The sequence below is a fragment of the Hydra vulgaris genome, chromosome 14 (assembly GCF_038396675.1).
Source record: "Hydra vulgaris chromosome 14, alternate assembly HydraT2T_AEP".
NCBI lineage: Eukaryota > Metazoa > Cnidaria > Hydrozoa > Anthoathecata > Hydridae > Hydra > Hydra vulgaris.
Genome location: NC_088933.1, coordinates 42,372,577 through 42,389,783, shown reverse-complemented (window position 1 = coordinate 42,389,783; position 17,207 = coordinate 42,372,577). Strand labels below are relative to the sequence as shown.

Below are 17,207 nucleotides of genomic sequence, written 5' to 3'. Positions count from 1 at the left end.
TTAAAAAGTTGGAGTTCAGGTCTATTATCTAAATTTGAACATTTTGCATTTTTGCTTAAAGCAAAACTGTTGTTTAAAATTTAAATTGCACAACATCTGGATTATTGTTAAATCCATCTGGATTATTATTAAATCCATCTGGATTATTCTTAAAAACATCTGGATTATTGTTAAATCCATTTCCCACAAATGCAAGCAAAAGTAAGCTCAAGGTGGTCCAACTTATAAGTAAATAAATACTTCAACGGTTCAACCGCATGATTACACTCTTAAGCCGAATGGTTCTCGGAAGAACTTTTAAAGGTTCTTAGCGGTTATGCCAATGGAGCACCGTTTTAGGTTCCTTAAAGAACCTTATAAATTGGTTCTTCGTAAGAACCGTTCGATAAGGCTCCTTAAAGAACTACTTAGGGATCTTCGAAGAACTCTACCACGGGTGCTATATTTGAGCACCCATTGAGGTTCTTCAAAGAACCTTTCACACAGTTTCGCATAAATTGCCTTCATAATGTTATCTTTTGTGGCATTTTAAATGTATTATATGTAATAATTATTATTTTTGCCGAGAGACACAGGTATTACTTTAGCAACTATTTTTAATTTTTTTCAAAATCATATTTAATACCTTTTTAATTTAATAATGTAAATTAAATTTATTTTAATAAATTTTTGCTTTTTACAAAAACTTTATATTTTATTTTACTCTGGTTTTTGAAGAAGAGTTAAAAAATAAATAAATCCATTTATATTGTTTTTATTTCTATTAACCATTTTATTTTATTTATCCGGAGAAAAACAACATTTAAAGAAATGTTTTATATTTAATATAAAATATAGCATAGATACTTTTTTACTATAATAGTTTAAATACAATTTTATAATATATTGTAAATATTTGTAATAAATAAATAAATGTAAAAGCACTCCAGAATAACATAAACAATATATTTTGGGAGTAAAAAAAGTTGAATTATTAACAAGGCAAATATATAATTTCAAAAGCATAATAAATCAATTTGATTACTCATTCAAAGTATTTGCCATTCTCGTTATAGTCACTGGTGATTCTTTAGAAGACAATCCATAAACAATATGTTCATAAAACAACAACGTGTTCTTCAATTGCGCTGGATATTGAATATTATATATATAATAAGATGCAAAAACACACGACATAGCTAACGAAACATCAACATCGCTGCAATGCTCTATTATGTTGCAACCATCCAACATAACACAACATTCTTTTGTTAGTAGCCTTTGTTTTTTTGGCACTTTGATAGTTGGCGTACTCTGCACTGGTTGGTTGTCAAACGTAACCAAGCAGTCAATAGATTCTTTGAACAATCTTGGTAAAAGTATAATAGCTGCATTTAAGTTGGCATCTGTAATGTAACAAATCATTTATAAAATATTATGTTAATGGTAAAATAAAATCGACAAGACCAGCCCTTAGAATTAGGTAGAAAAAGCTTTAAAATTATATTATTTGGATGGCATTAGTACACTGACGAAAAAGTCTAGTAAAAAATTATAAAACAATATAAAAAAAAGTCTAGTAAAAAATTCGAAACAATCAGCAAAAACTCTATGACCTCAAAAACATATTGGCAGTTAGGTCACCATCGCCGAATGTAAATCCTAATTCCAAGGGTTGTATAAGGCCATGTGCAACTACTAATAGTAATTGAAATCAGATGCAGTTTAATTTACTTTTACTTTACATTGTACTTAATACACATTTAAAAAAATATTGAAACACAAATATTTAACATTACCTTTCTTCTTGGAGTCATCAATTTCACACTTAATTTCTGCAGAAATTACATTTACTATATCATCTTTATGCTTTGATTTTACTAGTTGCATAATTTTGTCAGCCATTCCACCTATACATTGGTGGAGTTGTTTGTCAAGATCTTTGGCAAATCTTAATCTCATTTCATTTAGAAACTTAAAAAAAAATACATATATATATTTAAAATTGCAACCATTTATTTAGTGTTTCAGACATTCAACAAAGTTTTAAATTTAAACTACTATACTATAAATGTATTTTAGGGACCAATATGCAATAATATCAACTTATCTATTATTTATTCATATTTATTATATAAAAACAACTTTTTTCTAATAAAAACTACCCAAATGAAGTACAAAATGGGTTAGATATAAATCATCTAAGAGCATAAATTGCTCTCTTTTAGAATTCCGATAAAATTATTATCTATTTGAAAAAGTGAGTACTTATTAATTGATTGTTTACCCTATATATAACACGTTTAAAAGTATCAATTTATATAAATTAAAAAAGTTATTTTTGTCAGACTGCTGAAAGTATTTTGAGATAAAACTTTATTCAAAGAAAATAAAAAAAGTATACAATACAATAATTTATAACTTTAAAAATAGTAATAAGAAGAATTTTTATGTAAAATATTATGCTAATAAAAACAGACCAATCTAGCAATAGAGAGCCAAGGATAAGTAGATTTTAAATCTGCTGTACTGAAAACAGAATTAAAATCCTTTGCACGAGCAGCACAAGTACGTTGCTGGTGATCCAACAGCATGGTAATGTCTGGCCGGCGCTTATTGCATTCTATTTTCATGTCATCATGATGTTTTACAACAGTCGTTTCATCCTCCCCAATAGGAAGTTTGTTTGGCTTTAATCAAAAAATGTTTTAAAAATAGAAACTTTATTTTTAAATAAATCTTTCTTTTTATTTGTGAAAAAACTAAATGCATGCTTAAAGCAAAAAATATTCCTACCAATTCTCTATTTTTCCTAGGACACAATTGGTTATCACTAACAGCATCTTCCTTCCTTTTTCGACCTCTACCTTGTTGACCAAATTTTTTCTTATGTTCAGCAACAACAGACAAATGGATTAAAGGAGCTCTTTCTTTTTTTAAACTTGTTCTTTAAGCTTTCTAATAGGGTTGGCTACCAATTTAATATACATATAAATATGTGTGTGTTAAAGTGTTTAATATTTTATCTATTTTTGAAATTAAATTTCAGTTTACAAATTGAAATATAAATAAACTTAGAAATATAAATATAAATAATACATATATAAAACATATAAAAAATAGGGATGTAATCAAAAATAAACATACTCATAACATGAGTAGCAACAAAAGCATTATATAGAAACTTACACAAACAACATATCTATAAGAAGAAGTATTTTTTGATGGGAAGTCACTTAAGTGTGGATACCTACTGCAAATGGCAGCAAGTACAGCTGAGTATTGGGCACCTGATGGATACCTATACAAAAATCTTCAAATATATATTTTAAATAATTTTTAGATTATACATATGTAATATAATATTATACATAAATTACATTTATTTATAAAAATAAGTTTTGTATAACCAAATGAAATTTAAGTTTTACATAATGTAACTTACATGGTGTATCGCTGATGTCATCATAAAGACATTGTAAAAGCTGATTCCTACATTTGCTACGATTCAAGTTAAGAAAACAATGATCTTTGGCATCCAAAGCTGCATTTACTGATGTAGGCAAAATGGGTAGTTGATAACACACTGGCCATGGTTTCATACTTTGGGACACTCCAGCAATCATACTAACATCTCCATCGCAAGATATTAGGGATGTTATTGATGTATTTAAAACACTATTTTCTATAACACTAATTGATATATTTTAATTACTGCGTACTCTAATTACATTTTCTTTTTGTAAAAAACAAAACCTTTTACAACTAATATTTAAGAGTGATATATATCAGATATAACTTATTAAGTAAAAACATAAAAAATTAAAAAGTAATATATAAGCTAAAATAAAAATTTGTTTACTAAGAGCTTTCTTGCTGTTCATGTGAAGTTATAAGATGCCTTATAATTTCAATGAGTACTACTTGTCGTCGAATTGTCTGACATAAACTGGCCACCATTGTCTCAGTTTAAGACACCAGCGTTTTTCCATCAATTTCTTCCTCTATAATAAAATACTTACAAAAATTGTGAAAGGGTAAATGTTCAGATTTTAAATTAATTAATGCAATAAAATATTTAATCAGCTAAAGACGCGGCAGCCCTCATAAAATATAACACACAAAATTTTTTATTTTATTTTAATTAATAAGTAAAGCTAAATATTTGCACATTTTAACAAAAAAAACAATTTATTCAAATAATGCTATCAAGTTAACTACAACATTGTTATAATAAAAATCTAAAGAGATTCTATAAAAAACAACTGTATCTGAGTGTAATATAACAGCACCCATCCTGCAAAATATGTGTCTATCAATTGGTGATCAAGAACATCTGCTGGTAAGCATATTGTTAAATCTTCTTCTTCCACAACTCTGAAGGCATGCAAGTGAGCAGAGTATTTATCACAAATAAGCAACTTACCACAAAACACCCAGTGATGACGAAATCTTATAATATGATAGATTTTAAAAAATAATGGTATTTCTTCCACATGTAGTAAAGCTAGAATCACTGTATCATGAACATGAAATTGGATTCCATTTATAAGCAAGCTGCTACACTTCCAAATAGTTTCTTTCTTATCAGTCATACTATAACCAAAAAAACTTACTAGTTTTTCATGAATAGAAGCTGCTAAACTTTCAAACATAATGGAACAAAGATTATTAGTTTTCTCATATTCTTTGAAGAAATCTGCGGATGTCATCTCCCAACACTGCCATAACTGGTGTTGTTTTGCAAGCGAATAGGCAATATTTTTAAAATTTCTAATCGAAGAAGCCAATTTTTTGAAATACAAGTGTTTTGCTTCAAAACGCATACACCATAAATAACGCAGTGGCCCATAATCATTAATAAGACGAGCATAATGGAGCATGAAATGAAATTTGGGTGTAAAATTGTCTGGAAAAAGTTCAGCAAAATTGTGCCAAAACTGCTCCACTAAAAATTGCACGTTAACACAGATTTCGAAATTTTTGGAGCAAACACATAATCAGCTATTTCTCTAAGCTGTAAATACAACAACCAATATTTGTTAGACATTGGTATACGATTCCCTATCATAAATGGTAACAAACGAAACATACAATATTTTTGTGAAGCTGATCCAATAAAATTAATAGAAGTAGCAGAGCGTACAACAAATGGAACTGGTTTATTCAATCTGTCATTTCTACCAATTTCAAATATATTAAGCTCAATATTCACCTGATCAATTTCAATTAACTTATCTTCTTTGAGTTTCAACAACAATAGACTAATTAATCGAGGAATTGTACCTTCCAGCATGTCATGCATTATGTCTGGTGGAAACGATTGCATGACTTTAAAATATGATAAATCTAAAAAAGGACAACGTCTTTCAACACCGTACATACTTGATGAAATCTGACCATGGCCTGAAATAGCAGCCAAGTGATACTGATGGATTTCATCAGTACGAAGTGTTGCATCAAGCTCAGAAAATATTTTAGTTTTGTTAATATATGAAGTCATACACTGACAACAAAAAAAACCAGAATTAAAAATACGACGAAAACCAACTAGTGCATGGGCTGAAAGGTTATCAGCAGAGATTGTTGCTAAGCCACCATATAATCGTATTTGTTGGCCATCAACCATAACTAATATGCCTTCATTTTGTAATGTTTTTAAATCTTGAATGAAAGGTTTTAAAACATCCTTGTATGTTTTATGTTCTTTAATTAGTTTTTCTTTCACAAGAATGCATAAGTATATATTTTGAAGTCTTGATATATATTTATCTTCAATGTTACCCAGGAAAAAGTAAAATGCACATATTTTATGTACTTTACGATGAGCTCCAATCGGATTGCATACCTCAAATTCATTGATATACAAATGAAGTCTTAAAGCATACTTGTTATTAAAAATGTTATGGTGCTTGCAAATAAAACTATCTGAATATGAATAAAGCAAATTTGTTTTCGCAGACAAATCATTCTCTAATTTTCGTTTTATAGAATTCCATATTTCCTCTTTTTCAATTAACTGTTTAAGCAGCGGTAAAATTGGAATGTATTGAAAAGACTCTTTAGTGATTGTGTTATTATCGTTATTAAAAATTGTATCACCAAAAGCATTTCCAATAATAGCACTTTTAGGTAAACCATTTTGATGATCAATTACTATTGATTCTACACAAAAATCATTTTCATCTAAAATATCATCTTTAATACACAAATTTATTTCAAGTGGCAAAATAAGTCCTAAATTGGTTTTACTAATGGCAATAATTTTTTTGCTGGAGTTAACAACTGATAAAATTTATCTAAAATCAATTCATTGTTTAGCAAATTTTGTAAATTTTCATTAGATACTAAGCTGTTGCCTAATTCCTGTTTTATAATACTACAAAAATTATTGTTGTAATAAATTAGCAATGATTGGACTTCATTAGCAAAATCAATTTGCACGACAGATGGTACAGAATGCTTTTCAGCTATTCCGATAATAAACAGAGCAAAATGCTGCTGCAAGATGCCTAGCAACTTGTCTAATAACATAGACAAATCAGGTGAATCAGATTCTGATTCAGAATGAAAACAACTGATAGTTGCATTGTCACATTCATATCCGTTATTTTGATCATCGCAGTTTTCTAAATATTCATTTTCTAATATTTCAGCAGTTGAAGTATTGCAGACGTTTGTTGACAATATATATGAATAGTAAAATGTAGTATGTTTAATTCGAATATGCTGACGCAAACATTTTACAGATTTATAGGATACTGGGCAACCATCAATATTACATACTGCAAGATAACCAGCTGTATGCTCATGCATAATGTACAAATGATCTAAATATTTTTGCATAGAATACTTATGTATACCGCATGTGGAACAAGTAAAGCATATAATATTACTGCTTGCTGCCATTCCAAAATATTTTACTTAAATTTAAGTTGAAAATGACTTGACTAAAAAAAAAATTGAAGTTTAAAAATAGTTATAAAATAATTTATTTTATCTATTAATATATTATTTAATAAAAAACTTAAAACAACAATCAAACCAGTAATTTTCTGTCTCAATTCTGGCAGTCCTTTTAATTCTAAATATCTGTAGACATCTTCTACACTTTCTACATTTAAATGTTCTGCCATACCAAAAACCAACAAACACTTTAACTTTAAATAATTTTAAATCAGATTCTAATTGTTTTTTATGCTTTTTACAAAATAACCATTAAGCGTTAAACTCCAATATGCACGCGAGATATATGAAGAACCTTTATAAAAGGTTTTAAATAACGAAGAACCTCATCGAAATTCCGAAATTTGATAAAAAAAGTTTACAAGAACCATACAACTGCGCGAAGAACCCGTTAGCTAATTAAAGAACCCCAAATGAACTTAAAGAACCATTTGGTGCGTCAAAGAACTCTCAAAGAACCATTTAGATTTACAGTGCACATAGTTCAAGCGTCTGCATACTTATTGCATTTGTGACAAATCCAATAACACATGTTTTACGGCGATGTGAAACCAACAAAGGTGCATTTTATCTGTTATCAAGACGTAGAGATAGCAGATATCCAATACTGTTACTAAACGCCTCTATCCAGTAACTACGATAGCTAGGTTTAAGTGGTTGTTTATAATTCTTTGCAAAGGCATTCTTAGAGTTCACCATGTCAAATAATCTATTGAAAGTACGTATAAAATTCACAGTACCTTTTGCATCTTTAAACCCTTTTAGATTACATTTCATCAAAAATTCGATTGCATCCGCTACTGATGAGCTCAGTGTTTGACCAGCAACATTAACATTCATTTTATATTGTTGAAATGCTGGCTTTAAGATGAAGTCATTGGAGATTTTCTGCATTGCTTAGAAATGAAATATCCTTCGATCAAATATTTGGGTCCAACTGAAGCATTAGCTTTAAGCTATTCAAAGAGTTAGAAACTTTTATGAAAAGATGTGAAAAGATTATAGAACAGGTCCTTATTCCTTTTAATCCAAATAATTCTCATTGGGTTTTAATAACATCTAAAATTAAAACAGAAGAAGTTACTGTACATGATCCGCTTTATTGTAATAATATGCCTAGCAATTTATCACACAATAAATGCATTTTAGTTGCTAAAGACCGTTTTGAACAAAAGTTTAACATTTTAAATCTAAAAGTAATTTCAGCCCCTAGTCATTGTTTACAGAAAGATAGTTATAACTGTGGCGTTTATGTATGCTATTATGTATTACAACTTTGTGAAGGTATCACTGTTTTTTTATATTTCAGTGCAGTTTTTATACTTATTTCTTATTATGTTTCATATATTTTATTCATCCTGTATTACAATTGTTTCCTATTGAGATTGCTTTTTTTAATATTAATAAAGTTTTTATTTATGACCTTTTATTATCTATTATTATTTTTTACCTCACCTTATCTAAGTTATTTATTACCTATTATTATCTATTACCTTGTCAGCAACTATTTAAAAATGGAACATTACTTGACTCTTAATTTTCTTTCTTTAGAAAATAATCTTAATGATCCTTTTGATGAATTAGATTTTCGTAAATATATTTATGAGACTTTATGCGGTAGGTGTTTAAAGAACCTTGAGAGTGGTTTTGAAAGTTTGTACGGTATATGCAGGGCAAGTGATTGTTATATTTTATTATAATTAAATCAATTATAGAATTAGAGAATAATTTTTTTTATTTTTTCTTAAATTTAAATTAAGAGTGATTTTGTTGGCAAAAATTATATATATATATATATATGCATTGTTTTTTTTATTTTTTTTCTTACTTTTCCATATTTCTTCTTGTTGTTTTTAATTATATCTATATTATATAATATAGCTGTCCATATTCTTATATAGGTTTCTTCTTGTTATTTTTAATTATATCAATATTATAAAATATAGCTGTTTATATTCTTATATAGGTTTTGATAGAACAGCAATAAAAGTATTGTGATTATCAAGAAAATTTGTATCTTTAGTTGTTACAGATTTGTAAGAAAACGTCTCTTAAAAAAAAAGATTGGGTGCATGTACAAAAGTGTCCACAGCGGTATCATTGTGAGTGTGTCCACATTTCAATCGCAGATGCAGATGTCAGTGAAACTTTTCGATGTCAATGATGCAGTTCTATCATGTTTAAAAAAAGGCTATTTTCATAGCCACAAATCTTGTTCGAAACATTAATTGACATGATTTGTTAGTTGAACAATGCCAGTTCCGTCTCAATTCTATTGTTTTTTGTTTTAGATAAGTATGAAGTATCTTTGCATGAATAATCTTTAGAATAAAATTTGTATCAATCAGTAGCTAGAATGATTGCAAGCATAAGGTATAACCGACGTATAACTTCAATGATGGATAACTTCATGACGGTATAACTTCAAACAAGGATTCAATGGCGTTTTTATAGGTTTGGGGTGAAATACGTATTTGTATTTGGTAAAAATGGGCAAGTTTGGCGTAACTGTATTCGTATTGTATTAACTAAAAAAATTTCCTAAATATTTGTATTAGATTGAAATGTATTCCCAGGAAAAAAAGCTCTATAGAATTTCTTTAAACTTTTGAAACATATGGTCTATAGAAATTCTATAAAATTCTATAGAACTTCTATAGAGTCTCTGTTAATTTCTATAGAACTTTTTTTCTACTTTTTTTTTTATAGAAAAAAAAGTTTTATAGCAATTTCTATAGAAATTAATAAATATTCTATAGAAATTCTATAGAATTCTATAGAATTTCTATAGGCCATATGTTTCAAAAATTTATAAAAATTCTATAGAACTTTTATTCCTGGGTTTGCAGTTCCATAACGAAGGTTAATCAGTATTTTTTTTTTTTTTTTTTGGAAATACCACGAGATGCTTTGATTTTTAACATTAAAGTAAACTAAAAATTTCTTAGAGTATTAGGAACATTTGTAAGAAAACTTGTTTTCATTTTTCTATTTAGTAGACCATTTTTTCAGTGTTGTCTTGAAAATATCTTTATATATTTTTTAACCTAAGTTACAAGTATTTTTATTTGGGAAACGCTAATTGCATATATTTGAATTGGAATTTGTATTTGAAAACCTAGAACTTACGTATTTGTTTTTGTATTTGATCAAACGTGTTTGACCCCAACCTTGGACATTGGGGTCTGAAAACCTTTTCTCTTTAGGAACCCTGCGCACCTCTATTAGCCATTTTTAATTGTTTTAATATATGCATATTCTCTCATTTGTTTCTTATTATTAATATGTGTAATTTTTGTGATTCCAATTTTTTACATAATTATTGAATTAGAATTATATCGTAATATCGTATTTGCTTATTGCCTTCTAATTTGTGTGGAGTCTAATTTTTCAAGAGTTACCCGGATTTTCTGTCTCATCACCTAAAAATCGGAACATATTGTTGCCTTAAAGAGCAAATATGCCATCTCCATTATTGGTTGAAATGAAACCATTATTTTGCAGCCATCAGTTATGAGTGCTAGTTTTATATTAGGCAAAGGTTCTACCTCCGTTAGGGTAAGGTTAGAGTTTTTAAAAAATATTGACAAAAAGACAAATTGCTGATTTATGCTGAATGCTCCAACTTTTTTTTTTTGTTTACCAGTAACTGTCGACACTTTTGCTTTCTAAGGCGACATTATTGCTTAAAATTTTGAAGAGAGACATTCTAATGAAATTAATTACAAATTAATGCAACCGGATACATTTTTTTAAAATATCTTCAGATTCGTACGGTTGGTGGTTAAGAAGAAAAATAATTTAACTTTATCTAATTAGTTTTCGTAAAAGTTCTCTCATTCATTTTTTTTAACTTTTGGATGAAAAAAAGATAAATTTTTCTGTAAAATTTTTAAACATTGTTTTTGTTGGAATAATTCATGGGCAAGATATAACTTTGATAAACAATTAAGACATGTTCAACTAAATCAACAATTATTTTTAACATAAATATTTGAAAAATATTTAATTAAAATATAATGTTTGGAGTTCTATTTTAATTTAAATATTTAAGGATACATCCTTTCAGCATTATTTCTGATTAATAAATCTAACTGTAGTTTTTTAGATTATGTTGAAGCAGGTTTCCCAGTGATGGATACAATGTTATTTATGTTGACACTTTGTTTACTTTTGAAGATTACCTAGCTGTAATTGGATAATATATAAACTGATTTTCTGGATTTCCTATACTTCCGAACAGGTCATCACTATTCCTTCCTTTTTGAAGATCCCGTAAGATAATGGTAATAATTAAAAATGATTTATTAAAATACTTTCACTCAAAACTGGCTAACTTTGTGATATTTAATTGGCAATGATGTGCTTTCAATTTTATTGACTATATAAAGACCATATACGGTAGACCATTTTTTATGGAATTTATGTTAAGGAAAATATTGTTGCTAACGGCGTTGCTATAAATAAAATAATAAACTATGTGTATTAAATTCTAATTTAATACAAGTAGTTTATTATTTATTTATTTTTTTGCTAAAAAATTATCATGAAAAAGAGAACCTAGTGTGATTTTAAAATAAAATAAATATTGTTTTTAAAAGTTGCTTTTATAAATATTCTTTGAAAATATCTTTGTTATTGTAACCTCTTCACAAATTAAAACAAAATTTTGTTTAAAAATAAATAAAAAATATTTTCTTACTAATTTTAAATATAAAAAGCTTAAAACTCAATCTCCGCAGTATATTGAAGTATATTTTTATTAGAGTTTTATAATAATTGACATGAACGTTATTTTAAATTGCGCCTGATGTTTACAATAATGACTTAGTGTAAAATTATCACAAATTTATATATGATGCGAATACGGGTTTAAGAATATTTTCCCCCTACACTCGGTTCTATAAAATATTTGAAAGTAAATTTAATCGTTGCTCCTGTTTATTAAATGCTACTTATAGATAAAAGTAAGAATTCTGTTTTGATTTGTTGTAATGAAATTTTTGATGAAAATTTTTTAGTTTCAACTTTAATAAAAAAAAGTAGTAACATTGTGTTTATTCAAAAACTAAAATACAATTAAAAAAAAAAATCTAATAATTAAGATAACAACATGTAATACTGTTGTTCTTTGAACCAATCTTTGTACTAAAAGTTGTTTGTAGCTTTGTACTGAAAGCTTGGTACATGTAAATGACAAATTTTTTAATGTAAACAGTGTCTTTTGTAATCTTTTTATACTATTTACTTAGTTTAGTCTTAAAGGAACACTTTTAAAAAGACAATATTTGTAGGTAGGTAGGGCAATACAATCGGCAGAGCAGATTGTCTGGCAGATCATTTATATGGTACAAACAGCAGAACAGATTATAACATCTGATATCTTAGAGATAATATGATTGGCCAAATAATTTGGCAGATAACATGCATGCAAAGCACTCTAAATTGATATTTAATTCTAGAAACAGTCAAGCGTTTAGAGACTTGAGCCTAGTGCATATATATTTTTTGTGTTAGGTAGTAAACGCTTTACTAATAAAAAATTGATCTTTCATATTCTATATGATCTGATCTGTCAAGTAATTCAGTAGATCACATGTTACAATTAGATGATAAAATAAATATACCATCAGTAGTTTTAGATTAACAATTGACATTTAGTTTCCATATGAAGTGCATGGTTTTTTTACATCATATTTGGCAGATCACAATACAATAATTCTAGCATTTGTTTTGCTGAATTATTTGGCAGATCACTTATAATATTTATAAGACTCAGTTGATTTTATAATCTGCTATGCCATTTGTACCATATAAATGATCTGCTCAGCTAGTCTGCTCTGCCAATTATACCTACTCCAATATTTTTAAAAAACATCCTCATTTTAATTTTTTACGCAACGGGTTCTAATAATTCATGCAGATCTATAAATTTACTGCAGAACACTTCTAAAAACAATAATTTTGAATTTTCTACAAAGCAACTTTTGAAATTTTACTCCTGAAATGTCAAAATATTTTAAAAATTTAAAATATCCATGCATCGCTAGAGATATAAAAAATCTTCCACCAAAAAATTTTAAATGTTTTAAATAAAATTATCAAAATTTTGTTTAAAATGTTTCTGCATCGTCTAAGGTTTAAAAAAGTCTTCCCTGGAAAAAAACAACAACTTAAATTGCCTAATATTTAAAAAAATCATATATGATAATATTAATAAAACATGGAAAAACTTATATGATAATAATAATGAAACATGGGATATTGTGAACAAAATAATATGGATCAAAAAATATTTAAAAAAATTAAAAATATAGAACTTCAAATAGATATAAAAATAAACTTAAAATTAGTTGAATTTTTTGATAATGTTTTTAATTTAATCAGCAACACCACCATTTAACCTAACACAAAAATGTAAATCCACTAACAAACAATATTGATCTAAGTCCAGAAATTATCGAAACATACCTCAAAAGTCTGAACTCATCTAAATCACCAGGCCCTGATGAATTACACCCAATTATATTTAAGAAAACTTGCTTGCGAATGTCTAAACATTTATCTACTGTTTTTAACAAAGTCCTTGAGAGTGAATCAATACCCCAAATATGGAAAAACGCAACAATTACACCCATATTCAAAAAAGGAGACAGATCAAAAGCACTTAATTATAGATCTGTCAGTATAACTTGTACTTCAATAAAAATCTTTGAAAAATTATAAAAAATTATATTATGACACGCCTGATTAACAATAATTTATTAAGTCCACACCAATATGGATTTCATTCCTGCTTAACTAACCTTTTAACTGTAATTAATTATTAGACATAACTTGATAATAATCTTCCCATCGACAATATTTATCTTGATTTTGAAAAAACCTTAGACAAAGTTTCTCATAAATTTCTTATTTCTAAACTTATAGCTTATGGTATAAATGGATCAATATTATATTGGATTAAAAACTTTTTAAAAAACCGTAGACAAAGAGTTGTTGTTAATATAAATTATTCAAACTGGGTACCCGTTAAAAGTGGAGTTCCCCAAGGCTCCGTCCTTTCAGCTTTACTTTTTATTATATATGTCAACCATATCCCTGAAGTAATCAAATCAAAAGCTGCTCTTTTTGCTGATGATACCAAAATCTTCCGTTCTATTGAAAATACTCAATTTGCACAAGAATTACAAAATGACATCGACGCTCTTGTTACATGGTCTCAAAAATGGGGAATGAAATTTAACATTGATAAATGTTCTGTAATGCACTTAGGACATAACAACAAATCCCATACTTATAATATGCATGATCCAGAAAAAAGTATAAAAGTAAACATTAAACCCACAAGTTGCAAACGATATTAAGGTGTTCACATAGATTCAAACTTATTATTTTCTAAACACAGTACTATTCAAGTCAACAAAGTCACGCATAATAGGAATGATAAAAAGAACATTTATGTCATATCCAAACTTATTATCCTTCAAAAAACTATTTTCAGCTCTAGTCCGCCCTTAGATTGATCCACAGTATTCTAAGTCCGCACTTAGAATACTGTGGATCAATCTATCACTCTAGACTTCTAAAAGACAAATGGCAAATAGAAAATGTGTTAAGAAGAGCTTTGAAACAAATTAATGGATTATATGATCTACCGTATGAACAAAGGTTGTTGGCGTTAAATATGACAACTATAAAATACAGGCTACTTTGTGCAGACCTAATAAATGTCTATAAATGGTGCAAAAACAAAAATAGTGATACAAGTAATTTTGAAATAGATAGCTAATTTATTACTTGTGGTCATGTATATAAACTAAAAAAACAATCTTTAAGATTAAATTTACTTATGAACTTTTTTTCTCTAAGAATAATTAATTAATTAACTCTCTTCCTAATGACATTGTATCAGCGTTATCTCTAAAACGGTTTAAGCTGTCCTAGACAATCATCTAAAAAATGAATGGCTTCGCTACAGCTAATCCACATTTTATTTTTTATTAGTTATACAAACTCTGTAATAGTCAAGTATTATATAACTAGGTTGACAGGCAGTTTATGCCTACACAATTTATTGTAAAACCTTAATGTAAAAAAAAAAAGTTTCAGGGCTTTTTTGTTCCCAAGCTCCAATCATTGCAACTTTTTGCAAAGCATCCTTATTTGACATAAGTATAAACATAAATGTTTGGAGTTTGCTCCATGTCTGGAAGTTAGCTATTTCAAAGATCAAAAAATGCTTTTGGCGCTCCTGCTGATATCTATACACCTTTTCCTCAAATATTTCCGAAAGACACTTATTATTGCTGAGAAGTTTGCAGTTATATTGTATTTGAGAAACGTCTGAACAGCTAAGGAAGTTCTAAATAAATAAACTGAAATTATATCAATGTGCTGTCATGAAAATAAATAAATATATAACAATAAATTCTTATTAAATATTTACAAAAGTTTAGTACGAACTTACTATTAACAATTACTTCTTTAGAAAAAGCTGTAACTTTTATTTTATAAATCTTAGCAAATTTTTTTACCACTTACCTGCTAACTATGTTAATAAGTGAAACTCAAAGTAGCAATCTTTTATTCTAGGTGTTAGCAGTTTAGCTAATTATATATATATATATATATATATATATATACACACACACAGGGGTTAAAGTAGGGGGGAACGCAAGGGAACACTGTTTCTTTTTAGCCAACAAATCAAGAAATCATTTCGCTTAGCTCAATATTTCTTTGCAACCCTTCCACCTCGTTTTTGAGTTGTTGTTTTTTTTTTACAATGGGATTGTTCATAATTTACGCATCGCCTAATTTATCTCTTTAAAGTAGTAGATCATTTTCACTTTGCGTGCTGGTTTTAATGAAGTTATTGAAGAGCTATTTTAAGAGCTTTAAGCTTTAAAGCTAAAATATATGACTAATATTAGGTAGTATTACTTTAGTTTTTTGTAACAGGCATTAAAATGTCAGGGTAATATATGTATATATGTGTGTGTGTGTGTGTATTTATATTTATATATATTTATATATATATATATATATATATATATATATATATATATATATATATATATATATATACATACATATATATATATATATATATATATATATATATATATATATATATATATATATATATATATATATATATATATATATATATATATATATATATATATATAAAGTAGTAGAAAATCACTTAACAAAAATTTTTTTCAACAACACTGTGTTTCATCAACAAAGACTTATCAGAAATCATTAGATTTCTGATGAGTTTTTATTAATGAAACACAGTGTTAAATGATAAAAAAAAAAGTTGTTAAGTGATTTTCTACTACTTTATAATTGCTCTGTTCTTTTAAGAACATTGAGCACTCTATTTTGTAGAATTCATTTTAAAATTGTGTATATATATATATATATATATATATATATATATATATATATATATATATATATATATATATATATATATATATATATATATATATATATATCTGTGTTTGTATGATACTTTTTTAACTACAACAATTGTAGTAATGATGTTGATAACAGTAATAACAAAACTAATATCATCAAAATGAGTTATTTGATGAAATCGTTGGTTGAAAAGAAAGATATCGACCGTGTTATAAAGGAAGTTGCTGAAAAAGTACTTGTTCTTAGATTTGGTAAAGTTAATAATCCTGATTGTATGCAGTGCGATGAAATATTATTCAAAACTTCTAAAAAATTAGCTAACATGGCTGATATTTATCTTGTCGATATTGATGATGTTCCTGTTTATACAAAGTATTTTGATATTTCAATAATTCCTGCAACAATTTTTTTCTTTAATGGACAACATATAAAAGTTGACTATGGCACACAAGATCATACAAAATTTATTGGAGCTTTTGCTTCTAAGCAAGATTTTATTGACTTAGTTGAAGTCATATATCGAGGAGCGATGAAGGGAAAACTTATTGTGGCTTCACCTATTGATGCCAGAAACATACCAAAGTATGACCTGCTTTATAAAGACATATGATAAAGATAAACTTAAACATGAATTTGTAAATATGATCTAAAAAAATCCAAAAGACCTTTCTTTTAAGGTATAAAGGTTGATAAAATAAATAAAACTAAAATTAATTATTCCCAACATTTTTCTTTGCTTTGGAAGCTTTAAATTTTTTTTTGAATATTTTTTATTTATTTAAATAAATACTTTTAAATTATAGATTTTACATTTATTATTTATTTTAAAA

At 27.1% G+C, this 17,207-nt stretch overlaps 3 protein-coding genes across 3 annotated transcripts; 1 reads left to right on the top strand and 2 right to left on the bottom strand.

The window, feature by feature from the left end:
- Positions 1-936: 936 nt before the first annotated feature.
- Positions 937-2,928, bottom strand: LOC136090436 (uncharacterized). Its single transcript, XM_065817080.1, has 4 exons — positions 2,776-2,928; positions 2,460-2,669; positions 1,779-1,953; positions 937-1,385 (listed from the first exon to the last, which is right to left on the bottom strand). The coding sequence occupies exons 2-4, from the start codon at positions 2,610-2,612 to the stop codon at positions 1,021-1,023; spliced, it is 693 nt and encodes a 230-aa protein (XP_065673152.1). The 5' UTR covers positions 2,613-2,669; positions 2,776-2,928; the 3' UTR covers positions 937-1,020.
- Positions 2,929-3,220: 292 nt separating this feature from the next.
- On the bottom strand, positions 3,221-6,267 carry LOC136090435 (uncharacterized). The gene is made up of 3 exons (XM_065817079.1): positions 3,842-6,267; positions 3,425-3,672; positions 3,221-3,280 (listed from the first exon to the last, which is right to left on the bottom strand). The coding sequence occupies exon 1, from the start codon at positions 5,606-5,608 to the stop codon at positions 4,928-4,930; it is 681 nt and encodes a 226-aa protein (XP_065673151.1). The 5' UTR covers positions 5,609-6,267; the 3' UTR covers positions 3,221-3,280; positions 3,425-3,672; positions 3,842-4,927.
- Positions 6,268-11,806: 5,539 nt separating this feature from the next.
- On the top strand, positions 11,807-17,101 carry LOC136090461 (thioredoxin-like protein 4B). Its single transcript, XM_065817147.1, has 2 exons — positions 11,807-11,912; positions 16,495-17,101. The coding sequence occupies exon 2, from the start codon at positions 16,538-16,540 to the stop codon at positions 16,985-16,987; it is 450 nt and encodes a 149-aa protein (XP_065673219.1). The 5' UTR covers positions 11,807-11,912; positions 16,495-16,537; the 3' UTR covers positions 16,988-17,101.
- The last annotated feature ends 106 nt before the right edge of the window (positions 17,102-17,207 follow it).